We start from the raw sequence: 17911 nt of genomic DNA, 5'->3' as shown, positions 1-17911 counted from the left end.
AGTTAACCTTCTCAGTTCATGACAATTTATGTTAGTAACAACATGGAACCACTATGACTGCCTTCTAATTCCCATCAGTCCCTGTTCCATCAGCTGCCATTGACAGGCCATCCTTTACTTTACATGATATAGCATCATCCATTCCGGAAATGACCTTCTGTAGAGGTTTTTTTTTTATTATTTATCTCAAATTCTTGCATCAGCTACACTTGGAAACATCATTGTGTGCTCAGGTAATTTATATTCCCAGTTAGCTTTCTTAGTAAGAGAAGTGACAGTCATATCAATTAGATCTTAATTAACAATAAAAGGAGAATTGTGCAGTCTGCACTATTATGTTCACAGTATTGTTATGGCACAGCATCATTACCGCACATATGGAAACAACTTGCAGGACTCCTGCCTGCCAATGTAGAATTAGCTTTCAAGATTTAAGTAACATTAGAAAATATTTGCCTGATAGTAAATTTCTTCTGCAGTGTAGCACTAATCCAATCTTAAAGAATAACATTTTCTCCTGTGAAGCAGAACATATCATGTTTAGAGGAAAACAAATGAGAGAAAGAAGCAGTATATCTTTACCCTCCGCACATCTTTGCCAAACGTTTCGCTGTAGCTAGTGCCCAGTATTTCAAATTGAACATAAGGGTTGGCGCCATCTTCTCTGAACTCCATAACACCAGTAAGCCCAGTTATATGGCCCTAAGGAAAAAAGTTTCAGAGATTTTATAAGAGAACATATCTGCCTTTATAAAAACTCCTCTTTATTAAAGGTATTCCAAATCTGCTCTGAACATGTTTTACAGTGAACCCAAGTGTGGCAATTACATGGTCTCCAACATCTCAAACAGAGTGTCCGACAGAACATTTTTTTTTTTTTTGAGAAAATTACTTTACCACTAACACATCCACTGCATACTGTGGAAAAAAAGCCATCAGGTCTTCATTGTTCACAGAGACAGAACCCAAAGAAAAGGAGAAGGACCTTTGTGGACCATGAGACAACAGCCCTTTCAGTGTAACTGAGGGCAGCATGTTCAGTTCTGGTGTTGAATATAAAGGGATGAACTCCATGTCCAAAACAGGGTATGCCTGCTATGCTCCCAAAGGAGACATGAAGAAAAGATAAAAGTTTAAGTCTTACAAAAACCTCTCTGTGAAAGTATCACAGTTTGATTTGGGGCTTGTAACAAAGCAGCTTGAAATGACAGTAAAGTTGGAATTAATTTAGCAACGGAGGATGGCATCATTAGACTGGTCAAGGTGTGACATCACACTCAGTAGAATAGCATCATTTTACTAAAGGAAAACCATTTCTTCAAATATATGGGAAAACAGATTTTGTTTTTTCTGAATAATTCCTAAAGTTAGCAGAGTAAAAAATGAGTATTTTTTCTACTAGTATTTGTGATCAAATAACTTTCATATGAGAAGTTACCATGCATCTGCAAAGCTACAGCACTGTCCATACTTGAGTAATCCAACATGCTGCAAGATAGCGTAAAACTGTTAGTGACAACTTACCTGAATTAGATTCTTTTTGCTGTTGGCTACAGTACACAAATAGATACTTACCAACACTCAGCTAACTTACAAAGCTCTCTGAGCTGTTGTAAATGGAACATAAGTTTTAAACCCTATCATTGGTTGGCCCCTCAAGCTCCTTAAGTTCTTCTCTTGGAGAAATTGTTATGATGCATGCACACATGAATCTATGTGTCTCTACCTAATCATACTACCTCCACAGATAGTGGCTATGAGAGCAACAGAAGTGGAATACACACCACTGGAGCAACACTGCAGTGTGTGTAATTTGTTTGCAATAAATCATTTGCTTGTTTAACAGCTGTAGATCATTCCTGGTAGTCATAAATCATCTGCTTGTAATAAATCAACGAAAAGTTGAATACAGGCCAAAAACTTCTTCAAAAGTTAATCTCAAGTAGAAATGAAGCGACACTTTTAATTGCTCACACACTCGCAGTTTCTCTGCTCTTACCTTCTTAATAGTCTCTAGCATGGATCGTCCTCCATTCCAAGGTTTGGTGGATTTCCTCATGCAATTCAGGCTTGCCATGCTGTGCCATTTCCTGTCCTCCAGTTTTCTGTGGAAAGCATTGGCCAGCATGAGCACACTGTCATACAGGTACAGGTTGGACACCTGCAAACAATAATAAGAACAAATGAGCCTCGTTTGACCATTCTTTCGAAGAAACTGTAAAAAAACAGCAAATAATCAAAACAAAAGAAGACATAAGTACAAACTACAAGCTGGATATGTTTGCCATGTTCAAGAGTCAAGGCAGTTCAGACAAATATTAGTACTCACTACCACCTACTTTCCTGCTTGGCACCTTCTGGCCAAGGGATTCTGGCCAGAATCACTCGCATTGCCTCTGCGTTACCCATACTACTGCAATGCAGTGCTGTAAAGATGAAAGAGATTGCAGTTCAAATATAAACTAAAGAAGTACAGCTATCTATCAATGAAAGACAAGGATTGCTACTTTGTCAGCCCTTTTAGCAAGGAAAAAAAGACAAAATGTTATTAAGTTCTTGGGTTTTTGTTTATTTGGTAATCCTTCGTACTTTCTTGCACAGTAAAATATAATACTAATGCAGCTGTTTAGAGTAGAGGGCAGAGAGAAATGATGGTACTATTTTGGCGTTATCATCTCTCTCCACCAAATATATGGGAGATTGGCTACTGTTCTGCTTTCTCTGCAGCTACACCATACTAGTAATGCTCAGCTATGACTCTCATGTTTCAAACTATGACACAGCCAACAATAAAGATCCAATCTTTAACATGGAGCAGTATCTACCTATTCACTTGAAGTGGTAAAACTGTAGCAGTGGAAGATCACTGAGAGAAGTGATTTAAAAAATATAGTTTGCTATTCTCCACCTGTTTCCAGAGTTTACACGCACTCTTCTTCAAACATAAATAGATTCAGGGGTACCGATTTACTCTTTATTCAAAACTCAAGTTAGCATCAGTCGCCAGATACACCTTTATTAGTACTATTACTACTTCAATTGTTATTATTAAAATATATTCTCATAGCTTGAAGGCTTTACTCATGCTGATCCTCAAATTTGCAATATATCTTTTGGGTTTCACTAACTCACCATAGAAAATGGTGCCTAGAGACCAGGAAAGGGCTACTCGTGGAAGTTAACACAGCTGCATACTTCCTATTAAAATGTCACTCAGCTGTGAAAGCTTAAACATGTATTACTGTTGCATCACTTGCTCCAACTGAACTTCTGATATCTTAAGATCCTAATCTTCAGAAACAAAATGTTTCACATTCTATAATCTGGAGTTTGACATAAATTGAGAACCTAGGCACTTTGAAAATTCTTCTATTATATAAGTAAATCTGAACAAAAGATACATAAGCAAAAAATCATTTTGAAAGAATCATAATAGGAAGGAAGTGCACAAACATAAGGTTGAGGATATTCATTTATTTAAGTGACAAAACATAAAAAAGAATCTTAATGCAAAAATAATGCAAATCCTACAAGATACTAACAATTGAGAACCTCTCTCATCTGACACTGCTGTAATTTTTCCCTTTTCTTTCCAGCCTTCCTGAACAAGCATCTCACATACCCTGTATTTATTTTCTCCAGCTAACTTTTTCCTTCTAAAAGAATTTCCAGATTTCCTCTCTTGAAGAAAGCAAGTAGTTAGAGTTCATAAGAGTTCCAGCAACTGCCTCTTCTGCTCATTGCATTTGTTTCCCTACTCTGCAGATACTGTCCAGACAATTTCAAATAAAAACCACAAGTGAATCCTTAATATTCAACAGGGCACTTTTCTGTTTCAAGCTACCAAAAAAAAACCCCAAAAATAAAAAATTAAATCACTCCAAATCAAAACAAACCCCCAAAATCCACAAAATAAACTATCCCAAACCACACACCACAAATCCCACTTGCTTAGAAGTAGATTCCACATGCATAAGGAAAAATACCATTTTTTAATGGGCCAACTTGATCCTCTTTGCTCCCCAATGAATTCAATTTTACATTCTCATGTTTAACTGAAAAGTCATTATCTGTTGCCTTGGAACCACCACAAATCAGAGATCCTTCACGTTTTCAATGTTTGGCATGGTTCTTTTTCAGTTCTGAATAAATGCAGCCTCATTCTCCAAACCAGTTTGCGTGATTTGCTAGCAGAGAACTCTAGAACAAAATGTAACACGTACTTGGGTACACTGCTTTTCTTCTCTTTCTAATTCTTAAAGAAGATGACAAAGTTCTTCACTTACAGTGGACTGAAAGCTTGACAGAACTGCTTTTGAGAACCTCAGCCTACATGACGATGCATCCAATCCAAATCGAAACAAAGCAATCTCATGTTTCCCAACCTGGTCCTCACAGTCCAGTTAGATCTAGAAGAGATTTTGTATCACCACTGCTTCACTATTTTCTTTTGTAAGAATGATACAGACTGAGCGACAGCAAGAAAAGGTGTCCACAAGAGAAGTTTCCCACTACTGAAGTCTTTCATTACATCTGGAGATACGCAGCAAGGCAGAAGAAAATGCTGCGGAGAACACTGCAAGTTACCTTTCGCCATGGAAAGAATATTTTGCACTTCCTGTTGTATACACTTATCCACCGCTATTTTGCCACTCTAGTTCTTTGTCATCTAGTTCTAGTGTCATCCAAAAAATGAGTATATAGCCCTTTCTAATCAGCAAAATCCCTTTTTTTGTATCATCATACTCTGAGTATTTACTCCAGTAAAAATGACACAGATACATCACTACATTCTACCCCCTACTCACTGAAGAGTCAATATCCTATAGATGAGTAAGTAGGCTTCTATTCAACACAATCAATGTGTCTTTTTTCTCGAACAGAACATAGGGAAGCTAGGAAAAATACAGCAGCAAAACCTCCACAATCAAGACTGAATTTGTAACATTAAAGAAACCGATTCTCTTTATTAGTATTATATGCGTTCAGTCTGCTAGTTAAGCCATAAATTAACACAAAATATAGATGTCCATGCTATTAAGGGCAGAACCCTTTAAAACTTATAAAGCACGACCAAAACCATCTAGTTTTGAATATTGGCCAAAATTCACTCTATAGACAGTTATTTAAAACAAGAGAAAGCAGGATGTTCAGAGGATAGTATTTTTTTGGTATTTTGTTAGGCCTCTAGGTAAATAATCACCTCTCTGAAGTGCAAAAAATAATCAAGAACAACCAAAAATATCCTGGCAACTTAGAAAAAAATATCCCTTTGATTCTTCATAGTGTGCAGAGCAAAACACAGCTCCTGAACATCTACAGTAGTATAGATTGAAAGTCTTTGCCTAATCCCAAAATGTATTCCAAAGCTTCTAACTTTGTGCTAGAAGAAAGATCTATGGAATCAGGTCTAATCCGATGTTTGAGTAGGGTTGTGTACATGGTAGCCGAACACTTGATTATTTCAATACCTACAGTAAGATATGTTGTTAAACTACTGTGAGGTATGTTTTTATTTTCTTTTTTCCTAATTCTTTTCTGAGATAGAAAAATAAGAATACTAAACACCTCAGACACGATCCTGTTCTCAAAATAATATTCACTTTCTACTTTAATTCATTATTACGCATTTATTTTCTTGTAGAAAAAAAGTTACTTCAAAGATGATACAGAAGTTCTGGCTTGATCTCACAGTAAATCCAGTGCTATAATAATTTCCTTTTTTTCTGTTGTATCCATTTTAACACAACAAAATCTCTGCATATGTACCAGGTTCTATTTGTAACCTCCAGAACAGCAGAGCTGTGAAAAGAAAAAGGGTTCAGTGGACAAAGTCTGCATACACTTGTTACTGCAACTACACACACATTTCAATTTTAGCTGACTATCAAACTCTGTCTGAATACAAACATGACCACTGAAATGGAATTTGTGAAAAACCCAAGGGATCAGCTTTACTCTTGTTTGCACCAGTGCAGTCAGAGACATGGAGAAAATATTTAGAACTTAGTCTTCGGGTAGAATTCAGAATTGGTAGCAAAGCAAGGGAGTAGAAAAAAAACAGGTGACATTCTCAGCTACTTTGGGTTTTCCAAGCTCTGAAGCATTTTTTATTTCCCTTGTTTATTTAATCACAGGGGGAACAGAAGAGGGAAGGAAATACATATCTGCCTTCAGGGATTTCCCTCCACGTAATAAAAATTCCTAGATTAGCACAAAGTGTTTAATGTCTGACCTGTTCAGCAGAAGAAACAGTAATTTTCAGTTCCTCTTTCACTTCATTACTAAGAACTGTAAGAGCAGGAGGTATTACGACTGAAATGCTTTTTGAACTATCTTCTAAGAGAACAATAGTGACATTTCATCAACATATTAAATAGTATGCCCTATATATGAGTAATTTTAGGCATGTTCTGGTATATCTTCTGAAAATTATTCCAGACTTCATGAATCTTTATTCTGCAGTGAAGAAAAAGTCCACCATACACAAGCAGAGCAGAAGTTTTCAATGAGAATGGAAATCTCTTCTTATCATGTTATTAAATGTCATTTTATAGAGGTTTTTATTTGAATTTAATGAGATTTTCCAGAGTGATTTTCCTTTTAAAGTTATACATGAAGATAGCTTTTAGCTCCTTCAGAGGCAGCAATCATAGACAAGTGCTCTTCTGGGAAAGCCAGCAAGCCACAAAGACTGACCCCATCTTCTGAGCTGCCAGCAGAGCTAGAACTCTCACCAGACAGGACTGTTGAAGAGACCAACTGAGACAACAAGCTGACACTCAGATGCCACTACTTCAAAAACTCATTCCCAAGCTGGGCATCTGTACCCTGCTGCTGCCAAAATCACCCTGTGAGGGGCCAAAGCAGTCAGCTCCAAGGATGAAGCAGATGGAAGAGTAGTTTGGACTAAGCACAGCCTGCCAGCAGCAGAAATGCTTGCTGCCAGGGGACTGATATCATTGTGTGTGCATATGCACACACCAGCATGCCCTAAAACTGTGTTTCAACTTTCAAAGTTCAAGTACTGCCAAATGCAGCTACGCGCTTGTGTCTCTAATGACAGGATGCATCTTACCTGAGGCAGTCAAGATCGATAGTTCAGTCAAGGTACACTGGTGTATTTACAAGGATATCATTAGAGTGGAGAGACTGAAAATTTGACCTATTTCTTTTTCTTAAATTAGTTTGCAGAGCCCATTGTGAGACTTTGTGTGAATGCCTATGTTTTAAACACATGCTTCATTGCTCATGGAGAACAAAATCACAGCCAGCAGTCTAGTATTCATGAGAAAACTAGAATAAAAAAAAATCACCTTCAGTAAAGACTCAAATGTCAGTGTCAAACTTCCAAAGGGCTATTTGTTATCACTGAGGCAAATGAAAACCTGAATAAAATTGTCCTAAAACCACAGACAACCAGATCCCAGTTCAAGCCTTCTGACAGTAAGGAATCTAACTAGAGTATTATTTGGTGGTTTGCCCATTCCTGTGTTAAGTACCTAAGTGTTAAGTAAATAATGGGGCTTCCAAAGATTTCTTTGGAAGATTGCACTCTCAGAACCTTTTTTTATTTTTTATTGATGAGCACCTTTTCCTTCCTTTTAATATTTTCCCCTTTTTTACTGAGTTACATATCTCATACTACTTTTCCCTGCCTACGGTTTCTATTCTCTGAATGCTCACTGTCCTTCAGCTATTATGAGTATTTACAATAATTATGAGTGTTTTCTTACTCAGTACATTTTATAACAACATGTGAGCAATAATACAAGAGCTGAATTAGCCTGTAATGCTCAAGCTTGTTAGCTGCAGGCATTGGCTTCACTCACTAAACCTCTCAAGAATTTGGCACAGCTAATGCTAACTGTCCGGGGAAAGTCTAGCAGGAGACATTTGATAAAGAAAACTGAATAAGACAGAGTCAGACAGGAGGACAAGAGGTAACAGTGGAATTGCAAAAGAGAGTAGAAGATTATAATTTTACCCTACCTCATTTACAAATAAATATGGGTGCAAATTAGGTTTCAGAGGCAGTGAAAAATGAAAAAATGGAGGTATTGACCCTTTCTTCTAGCCACTATTGTCTGCTCCCTGATAGAGCACTGAACAAAAAGTCAATGAAGTAATTATGCAAATGGGGAAGTCCAGCAGTCAAAAGAGGTAGTCTGAGCAGAGAGGAGGAGCTTGCTCCAGAACGTACCTGGGGTTCCAGCCTCCAGAGTTCTCATAAAACCCCACATTTCCAGAGGGCACCCACGATCTACAAGAAGGGTCGCAGGGAAGATCCAGGGAACTACAGGCCTGTCAGTCTGACCTCTGTGCCAGGGAAAGTCATGGAGCAGGTGATCTTGAGTGCTATCATTAAGCACATGCAAGAGAACCGGGTGATCAGGCCCAGTCAACATGGGTTCACAAAAGGCAGGTCTTGACAAATGAACCTGATCGCCTTCTATGACAAAGTGACTCGGCTGCTGGATGAGGGAAAGGCTATGGATGTGGTCTTCCTGGACTTCAGCAAAGCCTTTGACACAGTTTCTCACAGCATTCTGCTTCGGAGACTGTCAGCCTCTGGTCTAGACAGGCGCACACTCTCCTGGGTGGAAAACTGGTTGGCTGGCCAGGCCCAGAGAGTGGTGGGAAATGGTGTGAAATCCAGCTGGAGGCCAGTGACAAGTGGGGTTCCCCAGGGCTCAGTGCTGGGTCCAGCCCTGTTCAATGTCTTCATCAATGATCTGGATGAAGGCATCGATTGCACCCTGAGCAAGTTTGCGGACGACACTAAGCTGGGTGGAAGTGTCGATCTGCTGGAGGGTCGGGAGGCTCTGCAAGGGGATCTGAACAGGCTGGACCGCTGGGCTGAGTCCAATGGCATGAGGTTTAACAAGGCCAAATGCCGGGTCCTGCACTTGGGACACAACAACCCTATGCAGTGCTACAGACTAGGAGAAGTCTGTCTAGAAAGCTGCCTGGAGGAGAGGGACCTGGGGGTGTTGGTTGACAGCGACTGATCATGAGCCAGCAGTGTGCCCAGGTGGCCAAGAAGGCCAATGGCATCTTGGCTTGTATCAGAAACGGTGTGACCAGCAGGTCCAGGGAGGTTATTCTCCCCCTGTACTCGGCACTGGTGAGACCGCTCCTCGAATCCTGGGCCCCTCACCACAAGAAGGATGTTGAGGCTCTGGAGAGAGTCCAGAGAAGAGCAACAAAGCTGGTGAAGGGGTTGGAGATCAGGCCTTATGAGGAACGGCTGAGAGAGCTGGGGGTGTTTAGCCTGGAGAAGAGGAAGCTGAGGGGAGACCTCATTGCTCTCTATAACTACCTGAGAGGAGGTTGTAGAGAGGATGGTGCTGGCCTCTTCTCCCAAGTGACAGGGGACAGGATGAGAGGAAATGGCCTCAAGCTCCGCCAGGGGAGATTTAGGCTGGACATTAGGAAAAAAATCTTCACAGAAAGGGTTATTGGGCACTGGAACAGGCTGCCCAGGGAGGTGGTTCATTCACTGTCCCTGGAGGTGTTTAAGGCATGGGTGGACGAGGTGCTAAGGGGCATGGTTTAGTGTTTGATAGGAATGGTTGGACTGGATGATCCAGTGGGTCTCTTCCAACATGGTTATTCTATGATTCTATGATTATTCGGGTTTATTTTAACCGATTCTGCTAATGCATAAAACATATGCTATAGGGCTTCAGGCAGGAACTATGTCAGGTAATGGGCAGTAAAGTCAGTTTAGGGACACTCTTCATTCATGTGGTATTTAGGAACAGTTTCACCGTGCCTGAACATCTGGCCAAAAGTCCAAATAAAACTTTGCTAAAGAGACATGCAAATACAGGTTTGTAAGGAAAGAAAAAGAAAAATGTGGCTCATCAATTCTTTACTGGAGAAAGTGCCTGCTTTCATAGGGCTTAATCAATATTTACTACCCTCAGTAGTAGTTAAGGGCTGTGTCGTAACAGCAATGTAAATAGATGAAATCAGAATAAGGCTATTTAGTTGGACAAAAACACTGGATCAGGCCCTTCCATTTTGGAAAACCAAACATATTTCCAAAAAAATAACTCCACTTACAGTAGTCAAACTGCAGACATTCTGAAGAGAAGACAGTTCACAAATAAAAACAGAGCTCTGTAGGAACAACTGGCAAGAGATGCCTACAATGATATCTGATGGTCAAGTCTCTGAAGAATGAAATTTCTACACAGGGAGAAGAGTAGTTGTTTCAGTGAATACCCTCATACATTCCTCAGCATCTCTTCAAACACATCAAAGCAATGCCGGGAACAAGTTATTCAGCAGAGATGTTGGACTTAGAATCCTGTGAGGAACAATCTCATTAATTCCTTTACACAGTTTGTTGAGGTTTTCTTTTCGCCCATTTAATCTTACTGCACATTTTGGACCACGCTAAATGATTTCAGATACACTGTGTCTCTGTAATATGTTTTACTGTAAATAGACTCTCACATTGATTGAACTTATTAACTATATAAATGGCAAATAGGGAGGAAAACAAAAGTGTAATGGGAATTATATTTCTAAAGAGATATCCTTCTTCAAAAACATAAACAGACGAAAATGTTTTTGAATTTATGAATGTATGAATAACCTGATAAAAGAAAAAAATATCTTCGTGGAAATACGAGTTTGTAGATAGGCTTCAAGACTAATATTTAAAGGGGAAGATTTTGGAAAAAAGCAGGTTATATATTAATATTTCTTCAAATTGAGTCTTTAAGATGATGTCTGAAATAATCAAAAGAGTTTTGTAGTGGTAATCCCACTAAATACCATTCAAATGCCACACAGGGATACATACTAGATCCGTCTACGGCTAAGTATAAATCCTGAAGTGTTTGTCTTCAGATGAGACAATACTGACAACGCTGACCGCCCAAACCACAGGACACTCATTACCAATAGAAGACATCTAGTTCTAAACATTTTTTTTTCTACTTACAAAGAAGCAAGAGATGGACACAGAAAATCATATATGAAGAACATGAAATAGATAAATATAGGCCCCTTAAGTCAAATAAAATGTCCAAGACAAGAAACTTCATAAAGCTTTTTGTCCAGTTGAAGCAGAAACACAGATGGGTATATAATAAGTGAAAAAAAAAAGGGCTTGAGCAAAATTTTGACAAGTGGGTTGATGGAATAAGATTGGATTTCCACAAAGCATTCGGAACAGATGAGTTGCTGGATAAGCTTGCAGAACAGCCTGATCTTTAAGAGCCTTGTCAGAATGCCAAACTGGGATGATCACCCACTGAAAAACAACTTTCCAGGATATGATACTACACTGAGAACAAAATCGCTCCAAAAAGATTTTTATTAATTTAGCTAGAACAAAGTTAATAATCCCTGACGTAAATGTTTCTTTCTTTACTAGCTTGTTAAAAATGCTCAGTTCATCCCTGTAAAAATCTTACAGCTAGAGGCTGACAGAGATTAGCTTATTCTCCTTCAAAGTCACTAAATAAATAATTAACCAACAATAGTTGGTAAGTTACCTTGACAACAAAGAAGTATTAACGTAAGACTGCCCAAGGGAAAATGAGCCAGGGATTTCCAAACTGTGGTGTTAATCAAACTACTTCAAAGCAACACAAGGATTCGGAGCTGGCAGGCGGTCACTGCTTCTGGTGGATTCATGCAGCCTGACACTACGCTGGGAGCTACTGCAGCCTCTGGGGACCAGGGTAATTTAGTGATGCACTTCTGCACAGCAAAAGGTCAAAACTATTTTTTAAGCAAAAAAAAGTAAACAGAAGATTGGAAGAACCTGAATTGCAGGACAATTAATAGCATGTCAGTCATACTGAGCATTATGTCAGTCATTAATCTGAGCAGTATGCCCACAAGGTGTACATAAGTTGTTTTGGCAAAGCCTAAGAAAAAACACAGCCATGGAATGCTCTAGGCATAATTGCACATGCTAAAAGCATCATATATTCAACATATACTGGGGGCAGCTAATTTGAGAGAGCTTAAATGTGCCCTTTGCGTTTCATGATATTTCCTTCCAGTGTGGCTGGACATGTCAGCTACGGAATCAACTTCCAAAAGGCGAACTTTGTACCTCCAAGCTTCCTTATATCTCTTGCTGGTTTATAAATTCATAGGAACTAATAGGCAAAGCATAGTATTACTGTTCCATTCACTTAAAGACAGTTTCTAAGGTGGTATAATATTTCTGGAAGATAGAAACTCAGAATGTTTTGTTTCTCAAAACCCACAGTTGGGAATCAGCTGGAAGAGGGTCCTTCCTAAAGGGTCCTTGCCAGTGAAATTTAGCAATAGGGCACAAGGTTGTTCATACTAGCAAACCAGATACCGTTTTAGCAAATAAGAACTTACTCAGAAAGGTCCGTCAAGCCCTTCAAGTGAGTCTCTGCATTGGATTATGCATAAACCAGCACAGACAGTGATACTCAAAATCCTGCTATAATGTAAGATTGTTCTCCAATGAGTAATTTTTTTGGTGCAGAGAGATAATTTTTTCAATATACTGAAAATTGCTTTGATCCTCTGAAATGAATAGGTTTTATTCTCGTGACAGCATACCTCAGTTACTAATAAAAAGCAAAAGTGGTTCTCTTTTCTAAGCCAATACAGGCATAGGTTTTCCTCTGTGAAGAAAGAATAAACCAGTGCTCACAACTGCAGTGCATGCGACTAGTATTTCGCAAACTTTGCCGCTGCTGTGACAGAACCAGAGTCAGCAGAGGTTCTCTTCAAGGAGGAAACATCCATATTCCTCCGGACGGGTATTTCAATCTCTGCAGCTACAACTTCTTAGTATGGCAGAAATAAGTAAAACATCCATGTTCCTTAGAAAATCTTGACCTACCCACATGTTCTCCTGAGAACCTCCCTACCTCTCCTGGTTTCGCATAAGCCTTACATCTTCCTCTTCAGAAGTTCTTCCAAGCAAGCACAAGTTCCTTCTGGAAGGACCCTACCCTGCCTCCTCGACAAGGCTGAAGCAGCTGAGACTTCCAACAGCCTCCTCCCCGGAGCCTCACCAAGACTCGCTTTAACACACAACACTCATGGCTTCCCAACTCACAGGCTCAGCCACTGTTTCCTCACTCAATCTGTCTCAGGTTAAAACTAAATTTGCAGTAAAAGGTTCTAAACAAGCTTATATTCTCAGTCACACTAAAGCATTCAGTTTTATCCAACAGCTTCAACAATGATACAAATGAGATTCTTAACTGTGTTAACCATCTCTAAAGTAAACCAGAAACACGTGGAGTCCAACTGAAAGTTCAAGGTCTAGGTTTCTGAATTATTGCACTATCCTTGGAAACAGAACCTAAAATTATATTTAAATTACTGCAAGAAAAATTCTGATATCTAGGATAAGTTGCCAAGAAATCTCAAGGTGCTACCTACACCACAGTCAAATCTGTTACCAAAATCTGGAACTTGAACTAGTAGTGCATATTTCACACGCTCAGACAATTATCAGGTGCTAGAGACTTCTAAGGCTATTGAAATGGGACAGATTGAATATATCAGCCGGATTCAGTCCATTTAACTAAATATTAAATGCTCTGCAGTCCAATCCCTACTGAAATTCTCTTTATCTTTCCAGGTTAACTCTTTCACAACAGATGTCTAATAGCCATAAACATAACAAGCAAGCAGTAACACCGCAAGACTCTGATAGCACAGTTTTCTCTTTTTTTTTCAAATAGAAAAAGATTCTTAAGAGACTGAAATATGCAAAATCAGCCTGGAGTCAGTGCAGCCACTTGCTGGTACTTCATGGACACTTCTAAAGCACTCAGATGTGGGAGATAAAACAAATAATTAAGTCAGGAAAAGTTGACCCAAGGTTACAGACTCAGATTTATCTGCACTCGTTTTATTCTTCCTCTGAGGTAATACAGTCACAGAAAACTATCTCGTGTCAAATTGCATAAACAGACTCTTCTGCTGGACACAGCTACTGACCTGCAGCATTTGAAGATAGCCTTCTTGTGGATCACACAGCAGTGATGATATTCGGTGATTGTTCCTCATGCACCTCTGATTGTTGTCTCTTGAGAGAGGGAAAATTTGCCGGATAACCGTCATCCTCCCCAGAGCACTATGTACCAACTCTAGGATTTCATTATCAGTGATTTCCTGTGAATGGAGATACAGTCTTTTAAAAACATATATTTGTCCAGACATTTTATATATTCCTTTCATTACTGGAAAATTGTTTTTAAATAGACAATAGAAGAAAAAAGTTATAGATGCACATACTTAGTCTAGGTTAAATGTTCTTATTTTGTGTATAATAACACACATCATCTGAAACAGAAGAAAACAACACAGTACCATCTATCTTGCCAGTACTAACACACTGCATAGGTAGTTCCTCATAGAGGAACACCAAGATGGTCTCAATAGGTTTCTAAGTAAAAACCAAGAGCCTTCAAACCAAATACTTGTAGAAAGTGTTTTGGTTTAACAGAACAGACCCTCACTACCTCCGCAAAATAAAAACTACCTGGAGGAAATATGGCCCTTACACCTAAGAACAACATTTCAAGGAAGAACTTTTCCCATAAGAACAGTAGATAATTTCTGCAGACTAACCCTGATCACGACTCAAGGGAGTATTTTGAGATTATCTGTACTAGGAAATAAAGAAGAGGAGAAATTTCATGGAAGGCATTGACACAGTCAGGAATGCAAGTTTCTGCACAGAGAATAATTTCTGATTGGACATAAGATCTCAAGGACAGGCTGCTCTATTTTTCCAGACTTTGCACTGTTTAAAGTTTCTTTGCAGATCCTCCCACGTCCTTATAATCCATCCTGGACAGAGCCTGCACCCACTGCCCTTATATTGCAACTGAAAAAAGCTCAACAACGGACTTTCTGTATTTTGCATTTTAAAAAAAGCCATAAATAGTTTGAAAATCACGGCTGAGCTGACCCTGAAATCCTAACAGCAGTAGAGTTTGTGATGGCTATTTCCTGCCAGGAGTTCACTGTGAAGGAGGATGGGCAGTGGCACCGTTCACTCTATTTGTTCCCCCAGGCACATCCTCTGCAGAGAGCAGCTTTACATCCCAGCTCTGCACCACTGCCACCAACAACATCTGCAGGTGACACCAGCCTGACTCCAGCACATCCTGGCTGCACAGCTGGGCCAGCCCATTGCCCAGCCTACACAGGGCTGCTCTCAGTATATAATTCATCTCGCTGTACGCAGTCAAAAGGGCCACGGAAGAAGTGAACCCAACCCTGTATTTTTAACATTCAAGAAAAAGCAAATTCTGTTTTCCTGCCATTTTCTCTGCAAAGCTGTGAGTGAAATGACCATGGGGTTATTACGATTGCTTGTTACGGCTGACTAGTACTCTAGCTTTGGCTCAATTTAGTTCTTCTTTCCGATTTCTCACCGTATTTTAGGAACACGAATCTTTAACTTTGCAGAAGGTGAAATTCATTGCATTAAGGACAGACCAACTGGTGTGGCATAAAAACAGAAAATCTGAAAATAAATATATTCTTATGGGAGCCAAAGATTTTGAGGTTTAATAGAACAAGCTGGGTGACACCTATAGCCTTGCAGGGACATATCAAAGGAGAGCCACAGGCTCTACAGAACCCTCCAGGCTCCTGCCTTAGATTTCTCTTCTGTGGGGGTGAGAGGTGTTAAAGCCACACAGCATGCTGAAACTGCAGTCTGAGGGAGAACAATTATACACGGTAGGTTGAACTTATAACCCCAAATTGCGAGTCACCCAAACCTTCTGTTCATCTCATGATACACACATTTTGTGTCAGCTCCAAGCAATGCACAGCCTTTCAAAGACATCTCATAACCTGTCAAAACACTTCACCTGAGACATGTAAGCCTATAGGTATCAGATCAGAACCACTTCCTCTACGGGATTTCCTGAAGTAAGGTAGTGGAGGAGATCTGTTATGTTAGACACATCAATCCAGATTCTTCCCACTTAGCTACAGGCACCAAGTAAGTCCTGAATGTAAAAGCCTAGTTACTGTATAGCCAAAGAAGGGGAACAGGAGCCTCTGGAGGGAGGCTAAATCTGCCTCTGGAAGGGCCAACTTGTGTGTGGACAGCTGACCGTAGTTAAATCCTTCAGTGCCTTCATACAGAACATAATACCAAGGGGAAAAAAGCTCCTGTATTTTTCCCAGCTGATGGACCTTCATACCAGCAAATGATCCATTCTTTTAGAAACTGGGTTCCTTTTTAAAAATGTGAAAGCATAGGCAAAAGCAATACCTGTTGGAAATGCTAGGAACAAATGGTCTATGTCTGCCTTTTTTAACTGGTGCTCTAAAAAGCTAAGCGTAACTATGGGTCTTTCCATGTCAGTTCACAGGGTGGTACAGCCACAGGCAGGATCACAGGGAGCCTCAGGCAGGTTCAGGACTGCTGAGGAGAGCAGGTCATCACCATCTTGCACCAGAACAGCCTGGCTGTGGCTTTCCTGGCCAGGGGATTGCAATCTTTCCTCTTGCCTGGTGTGGGCATGCCCTACAGACTCACCAGAAAGCTCACAATCCTGGCTTGGCAACACATGAAACCTTAAATGTCACACACAGGAAGGTAAGCTGCATTCTGACTGTGATAAATACAGGGGGGGAAAAAAAAGAAAAGAAAAAAAAAAGAAAGAAAAACAGCCAGAAAAGGAAAAACAAGCATGTGTGAAGTCGGCTCCTCCTTTTACACCCATGAAAACAGCAGCATATATCCAAAAAAAAACAGTTCTAAGCCTTGGGGTCAGAGAGAAAAACATTTCACATTGTTCTTACAGTTAAAATATGTTCATCTAGTTATTTGTTTTAAATTGACACATTTTCTTTCCTATATATGATAGGAAAATTTTCTTTACACTGTGGAACTGACAACTAAGCAAATAATGTAATTTGGTCCTAGAGGGTTGGGTTTTTTTGTCAAACAAATTTATCCCAAATTTTCAATCTCGTTCTAGGATCATTACACAGCATTAGATGGTACACAGTAATTACCATTCATACTATGCATGAATGCTCTATTCTAAGTAAACTTATCAGCTGGTTTCGCTGGCAAGCGCTCCCTGCAAAATTCCATACCACGTGCACACTTTTTAGCTTCCATGATATTGCTAATGCAACATCAGGTAAATCTTCACTTAACATAGATGGTGGCTTCTATTTGTTTCAGGGATATGTTTAAAGTAAGGTTAAACAATCTGACTATGGCTTAGCACCTTTAATAGCACCTGCACTCAGGCCCGTAAATACTGAATATCTTGCATGAGGATGGAAGGAGAGCACTTTATCTCAGGGTAAAAGATGTTCCCTTATCTATAGATTCATAGAATGGCTTGGGTCAGAAAAGGACCTTATAGATCATCCAGTTTCAACCCTCCTGCCATGGCCAGGGACACCTTTCACTGTATCAGTGAGGCTCAAAGCTTCATCCAGCCTGGCCTTGAACATTTCCAGGGATGGGGCATATCCTGGATTTTCCTTTACTAAGGGAAAGATTTTGACTATTTTGAATATTTTAGAGGACACTTGAATATTTGGGTAGGCAGGCATAAATGTAAGACTGCCTTTTCACCCAGGGTAGTCAGTGGTATTTCTCACCACCCAAATCAACACTGAAAGGGTACTCCTTTAAATACCATTTTTGTTCACATGCCACATTAATGGCAAAGTTTACTCACCAAGAATTTCTGGTGTTCACTTATCTATTTACTTGCACACAAATATGGGTCATTTGGGGAATTCATTTATCTATTTATTTATGTGCACACAAAGAACTCCAGTGAGTTTGTAATACCTCGCCCTATTGCTCAGGGGAGTAGTTAAATCTGCTCTAGTTGTGCTCAACTATCATAACACACATTGCAAAATGAGACAATCACGTTTCACATTA

At 39.6% G+C, this 17911-nt stretch overlaps 1 protein-coding gene across 4 annotated transcripts in view; it reads right to left on the bottom strand.

The window, feature by feature from the left end:
• Positions 1-17911, bottom strand: part of GRID1 (glutamate ionotropic receptor delta type subunit 1) — a 542212-nt gene that overhangs the window by 104036 nt on the left and 420265 nt on the right. For all 4 annotated transcript variants that reach the window (XM_069863481.1, XM_069863482.1, XM_069863485.1 and 1 more), the window contains exons 6-8: positions 13969-14142; positions 2000-2161; positions 583-702 (exon numbers count right to left, since the gene is read on the bottom strand). In XM_069863481.1, coding sequence (XP_069719582.1) covers positions 583-702; positions 2000-2161; positions 13969-14142 — 456 coding nt within the window. The remainder of the gene's footprint in view (positions 1-582; positions 703-1999; positions 2162-13968; positions 14143-17911) is intronic.

The sequence above is a fragment of the Phaenicophaeus curvirostris genome, chromosome 9 (assembly GCF_032191515.1).
Source record: "Phaenicophaeus curvirostris isolate KB17595 chromosome 9, BPBGC_Pcur_1.0, whole genome shotgun sequence".
Taxonomy (NCBI): Eukaryota; Metazoa; Chordata; class Aves; order Cuculiformes; family Cuculidae; genus Phaenicophaeus; species Phaenicophaeus curvirostris.
This window is presented reverse-complemented; position numbering and strand designations above follow the sequence as displayed.